Genomic DNA, 8,093 nt, shown 5'->3' on the forward strand with positions numbered 1-8,093 from the left:
TAATGATACTTTTAAATAAATTGGGCCAAAAAGTGTCAAAAATAAGGGCTAAAGTTGCTAAAAACTCACGTGACTGCACAGAGCTCTGTGATTGGTTGTGACGTCACTGGTTGGGGTGAACTTCCCAGCGGGAGGTAGCCATCTGTAGTTGTCCAACCTTCTCGGCTGATCGGCTCCATAATAAATATTAATAGATAATTAATTGTGCTCTATTGTTTAACACAGTAATACTATTTTGAATATATAAATATTATTAAGCACATAACTAATTCAATGGACATTAGCTGTCCATACAACAAATTTCATAGTACAAACATTCCAAACAATATTGATATTGTTTTGGTCATCTGGGGAACCTAAAGATTCTAACTATGGGATTAAGTACTTTAAGCAATAACACATTATCTCTACAGGACTTTTGTTGCAAAACATTTTTCGATCGCATAAGAAAATACAGATCATATGTTAGGTTACGTTAGGGGATGATGAGTTACAAGGTTAGCTTAACATACATTGGCAAAGTGGGGGGGCAGAGTAACTCAAAACTAGTGATTTTCAATAGAAATGAAGGTCTAAATTGTTCATAACACATCGCAACCACCAGCAAAAAAACATCTTCTGCATGTCTGAGTACAGGAATGACCAAACTTAAAATATAACTAATTTAGCCTATCTCAAATCTAAACATCAAAATACTTATGGTAGTTAAAGTAAAATTTTACCCATTAATTAATATAAATGATGATAGATCCCAGTGGTTCATTAGTGAATCAAAACAATACGTAACAGCATTGTCATGTTCAGCTAGCATCAGGCATTATCCAGACAATGTCATCAGTTCTAAATTGACTAGTATCTCCATCTAGTACTGATATAATCTGTAAATGAACTGAAAGAAAAAGAGAAAGTCTACCAGGTAAGAATACATGACAGCTGAGCTGGTGTGAACATGGAAGGTTTAATGTCCAAAAGAGCGTAAGAATGGAGGAACTGCAGGGACCTATTGGGTCATGGGCAGTCCCATTTACATCCAACCTATGTTTGAGGTTGCTCTTCACAGCACATTTATTCACTTACAAAATGTCCATGACTTATGACCATAAAAATACACCCTTAAAACTTACCTGAATGTGGCATTTAGGGTCTGTAGAGGCCATCCTTTCTACTACCTACGATTGCAGCTGTTTGAAACTAGTGACGTCATTGGAAATGGCAGCCCTGTTTCTAGAGAAATAAACTTATCTCGCCTATTATAGGAGGACTTTAAATTATATATACCGTATCACTCTACGAACGTGACACAGTGTATCTCTTGTGTTGACCCAGAACCGTCAACTGGTCCACTGACAACAACAATGGCGTTCCATCTCCTCTTGTGTGACCATATTGTACTGTATAAGGTGCATTCATAAACATTATATAAAGAATAGCATTATAATTTTTCATTAATTGTATTGTTTTGGGGGAAAAGACAGTAAAAAAGCCACACAAAAGATATGAAAAGTTAACATTAGGGAATGCGTCTCATTATCATTGCTTTATTTTAATGGTAATTAATGATTCACGACATGATGGTTCACCTTACACTGCAGTATTGGAGGTCACATTACGGTCATTATTCGAGGTTTTACTGTATATGGGAGAAATTCAAACACATTTTACTCTCCAACATTTTCAATTTTACAGTTTATACAGTACATATGAAAAACATTACTTTAGCTCTTATCATATACATTGTAATATAAACTTTCTTAAATAATGAACATACTGTACCTGTACTTATAATATACGGTACGCAAACAAAACCTACTTTTTGAAATACCCTGTACAGGTAGTGACACTGATGCAAGCATTAATATGCATTGTAAGGCTATTACAAAAACCTCAATTGTGGAAAATAGGGAAAAATATCCAAAGGTGTTGTTAGAAATTACTGTATATGAACAACTAAATATACAGTATTCCAGTTAAGATTTTTGTGTGTTTTCATCAACTTCAAATACAACGACATATTCATCATTAGTTTCTTGTTGATAACATGTCAACAAATGATCCTTGAGGTCATTTACATCAGTGAAGACAACAGCACATTCTCCACATATGTATCTGGTTTCCTCCTCTTCATTTGAAGCCATCCCTTGTACAATGTTAGAAACTTCATTAATGTTACAAGTTTGACCCTGCACTACAACAGTATCAATTGTTGGCTCTTTGCACACACTTAATAACCTTTCTTCAGCTATCTTACTAGTGATAAATGGCTCAGACACAAAATCATCTTCCTCTACAACAGAGTAAGTTTCAGCTTGTGATTCCTTGCTCACAGTGTTATCACCTTGAGTAAGACATCCTGCATATATGTCATTATATGAACTTGTCTCATTGTCTACCAATAGTTTGGTTTTCTCAGGTCTCAATTGTGCTTTACTTTTCCAATCCCTTTCTTTGACCTGAATTTTCAGCTCAGAACTTTCTGGTAATATGTTATGTTCCTTCTTAAGTTCTATAACTCGTGTATGTATTTTGATGTGAGACCCTTGATATGATTCATTCCTTATATCAGTATTGGGACTAACTGTGGTATCACCGGTGTTTTCAACAAATACAAGTTCAGTATCTTCATACCCTAAGTGCGACTTCATATGTAAGGCCAGACCAGATCGACGGAGGAAAATTTGACCACACACAAGACATTTACAATTCCAGGTATGCACAAAATCATTCCCAACTACTTCAATATTATGACATGAACATAAATGGCTTCTTAAGTTGTCAATTGTAGCACATGGAAAAAGACATATTATACAATCATAAGGTTTACCCTTTGAGTGTATCTTCATGTGTGACTGTAATGTAGCATAGGTTTTAAATTTTGTGTGGCAAACACAACACTCTTGTGATCCTTCTGGATTATGAGAATGCATGTGACGACGAAGATCTTTTGATATGTGGAACACTTTGTCACAAACTGGGCAAGGAAACTCTCTGTTGCCAATCTTGTGTTTTCTCAAAGAATGCTGTGACAGTAGCTGTTTGGTTTTACATATCTTATCACATAGATGGCACTGAAAAGCATTGGTGCTATGAGAATTAACAATGTGGTTATTCAAAGATGCTTGGCTACTTAATTTTTCACAGCAAATTTGGCATGTAAACGGCCATGAAGTATTGGTGTCATTACCTTTACTTTCTTTATGAAGCATCATATGACTTTTCAGACTTGATTCTGTTTTGTACAATGCCCCACATTCTGAACACACTAGCAATCTATGACTCCCACTACATTCTCTATGCTTTTCCATCAATTCCCGAGAAGCATATACTTTGCCACAGGAACAATATACATTATTTGGTGCATCTGCATGAAAGATTCGCATGTGTTTGCTTAAAGCATTCTTTCGCTTGAAACCTTTATCACAAACATGGCACCTGTATGGCTGCTCATCAGAATGGCTGACTTCATGTTCCTTTAGATGAGCTTTGGAAGGAAATATCTTTGAGCATTTCATACATTTATGTGATCTTTTTGTATTCAGTTTATTCCATTTCTTATTTAAGTCATCTTTCTTTCCATCCTCATTACTCTCATCATCAGCGTCCTCATGTTCAAAAGATAAAATTTCCCACAAACACCGGGAAGTATTCTTGTCTTTAAGTTGAAATTCATCCGACAACTCCAATAAATTATACAATTCTAAGACTTGCTTATTTTTCCTTTCAGTCTTTCTACTGTGTATGTCAGGTCCTCTGGTGTTATATTGAAGTTTTTTTTTATACCAAAATTACCGATTATATCTTTACCAATTACTGAGTCTCTGACATTTTCTCTTCTACCTCTACCATCCGACTTAGAATTTACCGGTGGAGCATCAACCTCACTCCCTGACTTCATCATTAATCTATGGATTTCCTTTATATGGTCCTGAAATATCTTTTGTGCATTAAACCTTATATCACAGAAAGGACACTGAAATACTTGTACTTCCTTTACAGACTCATTAATTGACTCTGATTTGTTGTGGGTTGTTTTATCCTCTTGATAATTCTTTTTTATTTTTCTTCCGGCTTCTTTATGCTCCTCTCCCACGACGCCTTGCACGCTCAATGTTCTCCTCTGATCTTTCATGTTCTTTGTACCTTTATTATCAGTGGTTATGTTTATGGGCTGACCGTCAGAAAGAAAACTCTTTTCGTCAAGCAAAAATGACACTTGATCAGCAATATCAGGAGATGTGACAATACCCTGGATATCATCCATTATTGTAACTTCCCCAGCTCCAGGATCCATAGCATGTGTTATCGTGTGGCTCTCTGTGTCTGATTCAGTAACGTTTTCTGAGAGATATGTGTCATCTTCATTTCTATCACTTTCTTGCTCTGTGAGAAAATGAAAATGCTTGTGTAACACAAAGGCAGGCTCTGAAACACAGGTAAAGTGGCAATTTTCTTTTTGGCACCGTAACTGTTTCTTTTTCAAGTGTAATACTTCTAAATGCTTTTCAAGTCTTATATATGAAGTAAAAAATATTTTACAAAGTTGACACCTCAACTGATTTTTGTAGGATGTACAATTGTGGATACGAGAGTTTGAAGGAATATAATATCGTTGACAAAATGGGCACTGATATCTGGACACAGAATGATCCAGCGTTGGACAATCTAATTTATCATCAAGAGGCTTGACAAGCCGTATCAGTTGATGTTGACCGGGTTTTCTTCCTCTTCTCTTCCTTGGGTAATATTCTCGTTTTGACCACATTTCATCATCTTCATAAAAGTCGTCAGCTTCAGTTTCAGGTTCTAACGAGTTATGTTCTGCTTCATACATAGCATCTCCCCATCTAATAACTAAACCATCTTCTTGTCTCCGCTTAATCCTTTTACTTGACCTAGCTGGTACTAAAGCTTGCTGTCTCTGTTCATCCCCTGATATTTCCCCCTCCAAAACTCTACCTGCATCATGAGCAATATCATCATCTCCAGTTTCAATTGTTTCTATGGATGAGTTAATGTCTTTTTTCGCCTTTCTTCCTCTTTTCTTTGCTCCACTAACACCTGATTTTCTTAATGCTCTCAGAGCTGCCATTATGCCCTTTCTTTCATCAATATTTCTGGTAAGAGACGTTCTAACGGCAGTTTGTGGTTTATGCCCAGCTGCAGTATTTCTGTCAGTGTAATCTTTTTCATTGATTTCTTGTCTTGTCAAAAATCGTCTAATTTCTGAAGCAATTTTTGCAGAGGTCCTTTCATGAAATTCAAAATCTCTCAAGAGTGATTCACATCTCCTACATATAACAACATGATCACTCACTACCTTCTCACCTACAGCTTCAAGACCTCCATCGCATCGAGAATTTAAAGAAACTATACACACTCCACTGCTAAATTTAGTTTGTTCAGGTTCATTTGGGTTGTCTTCCACATATCCTAGTGATAGAGCCCTGATCAATGTTTCTTTAAGTGTCTCTGCATCAGGGGTGTTGCCAATCCTTATTTTTGATGTATCCGTGTCTGCAATTCGACGTTTATCATGGCAAATGTAGCATACATTGGGCTCCATTTCCATGCTCTGAAAAAGAAAACAGAATAACATAATATACAGTATATACTGTATATAGTATATTCTCAATTTAACTGAATCTGATATAATGAACTCTCAATTTAGCAGAAGGCATTTTTTTTTTGCTCTATTTAGTGAACTAGTTCTCTAAATAGAGATTAGTTCCATTAATAGGCTCACGCCTACAAGAACACCTCAGACACATGATACAATAAAACCTACTTCAGCCTCCAGCAAATGTACTAAATGTCTAAAAACAATAAATAATGATATAAAACAATTACCAGACAATCTGAGATAATGGCGACAAAATCACTCCAAACCTTTCTGCTCTGGCCCTGGGGACAAGGGTTCCCGGCTTTATGAAAGATTGCACTTTGTTTAGCCGGATCCTCACATGGCTGGTGTGTGGGTGGGAAGTAAGTTGACATGCCAAGACACTTAAAACAGCACTACTAAACTGTTGTCTTACAAAATTTGACTACAATTTTTATTTTAAAATTAATTGATACATAATGGTTTGATTTGGCTACTTTTGCACTTAGACAACTGATCAGTGAATAAACCAGGGCATATGGTGACGCATTATATACTAGTGATGTCACGAAGCTTCGCAACTGCAACCACAATGCATAAATTATCACAACCTGTACTCAAATGTATTAAGTTAATTATTAAAATTTTTATGTCTAGTGCAAACTATGGGGTGTTTATACTAAATTTAATTGCCATCTTACAAGAATTCCAGAAATGCAAGTTATATTCTGAGACTGTTGGCAGATACTAGGCATGCAGTGGCTCCTGAATATATCGGATGGCGGGGACGGCTAGGAAGTTAGGTAGGTCTCTTTAGATGATTAGGTCAGGTTGTATGGGAAGGGGGGGGGGGGGTTAAGTCCAAAACGACTCATTTGCGAAGTAAGAAGGTCAAATTCAAATGAATCACACCAAATACCATGGGATAAACAAAAAATTGTGGTCGAACAGTTGTTGGGACTGAATCTGTAAATTTACCCAGAAATGAAGGTCAGATTTGAGTAAAACACACTGAAAATCGTAGAAAAAAATGTATTCTTGTACCAAAACCTGAGAACAGTCAATGGAAGGATATTTACCCCCAAATAAATATATTCTCAAAACAAAAAGCCACAGCCATTAAACACATATTTACCCTAATTTGATGATTTCTTTTCCTAACCGTCTCTACTGCTATTACCTTCATTAGGGTGGTGTTCAAGTGAGCATTCGGTTGATATTGGTGTTACTGAGGTCATTAAAATTTGACTTTGCTTACATCCAGTTACTATGTTTAACATTTATAGATCTGTAACGCTTACCATATTAAACTCAATTAAAATATTATATTTTATTCAAACTAGCCATCACTCACCTTTGTTACGTGGATCACAAATGTAATAATTTAAGCTTGATCTCAGAGCTTGTAATAACACGGCTAACAATAATAATGGTCAGAGGATACAGGCTCTTACGAATACGAAAACAAAATAACTCCTTTTCATGTAATTCCACCTATTACAACTAATAATGGATGATTGATTTATGGTAATTATCTAAAAAAAATAGAGAAAGGGGTTTTCTTTGTTGACATATATAAATCATCACATGACTTATATTGTCGAGTTTTCAGTTGGATAGAGAGTGGGAGGCGGAGTTTGTTGGGGGAGGAAGTTTAATAAAGGACACCTCATGGAATAATACGATCACCTTTTCCACAGCCATATGAAGTGTTGAGTTGAGTAAAACATGGGTAGTAGTCTAGTAGAGCATGGCTGCTCCTGCGTAACCGTTGAGCATGACAATAGGCTTTGTGCTAATTTTTGCAAGTTTTTCTCAACATTACAAGAGCCCCTAATTTGACTATAAGATAATGTTTTTTCACTAATACCTTTTAATTCAATGATAATACAGGGGTACTATTAGTTTACATATCATTGCCGTTGTACCGGGTTCGATCCCCGAGTCAGATGTAAAAAGGTTTTTATCCAGTGACTTAACCCAACATCACAAACAGGGAATCGCTTATCGAACAGCGCAAGAATATATATATATATATATATATATATATATATATATATATATATATATATATATATATATATATATATATATATATATATATATGTATGTATGTATGTGTGTGTATGTATGTATGTATGTATGTATATATATATATATATATATATATATATATATATATATATATATATATATATATATATATATATATATATATATATATATATATATATATATATATATATATTTTAAAGGTACAACTGATGGATGCCATTTTGAGCAAATTATTTTAGGAGGTATGAAACATAATCCAAGTGCACAGAACTATGTATATTGTCTGTAACTTTTTCTTAAATACATTTTGGCTGAATCCGATAAAGATTATAGTAAAATATGAAATTTTGGGAGATATTTTTCTCGTGGAGGCCACCAGACTGGTGCCTGCACTATGGCACCTCAGCTACCCAGTTGGGCACCTGAACTTGCGCCTTATCCT

At 35.3% G+C, this 8,093-nt stretch overlaps 1 protein-coding gene across 2 annotated transcripts; it reads right to left on the reverse strand.

Moving 5' to 3' along the window:
* Positions 1-2,712: 2,712 nt before the first annotated feature.
* LOC121854285 lies at positions 2,713-7,376 on the reverse strand. Of its 2 annotated transcripts, none has more exons than XM_042348851.1 (2): positions 7,286-7,376; positions 2,713-5,569 (listed from the first exon to the last, which is right to left on the reverse strand). In XM_042348851.1, exons 1-2 carry the CDS (start codon positions 7,298-7,300, stop codon positions 3,695-3,697), a joined length of 1,890 nt encoding a protein of 629 aa, XP_042204785.1. In that variant the 5' UTR covers positions 7,301-7,376; the 3' UTR covers positions 2,713-3,694. The 2 variants fall into 2 exon arrangements, with proteins under 2 accessions (XP_042204785.1, XP_042204787.1); XM_042348853.1 differs by lacking the exon at positions 7,286-7,376 and adding an exon at positions 6,951-7,227.
* Positions 7,377-8,093: the final 717 nt, after the last annotated feature.

Source organism: Homarus americanus, unplaced genomic scaffold, assembly GCF_018991925.1.
Source record: "Homarus americanus isolate GMGI-L3 unplaced genomic scaffold, GMGI_Hamer_2.0 scaffold54443, whole genome shotgun sequence".
NCBI lineage: Eukaryota > Metazoa > Arthropoda > Malacostraca > Decapoda > Nephropidae > Homarus > Homarus americanus.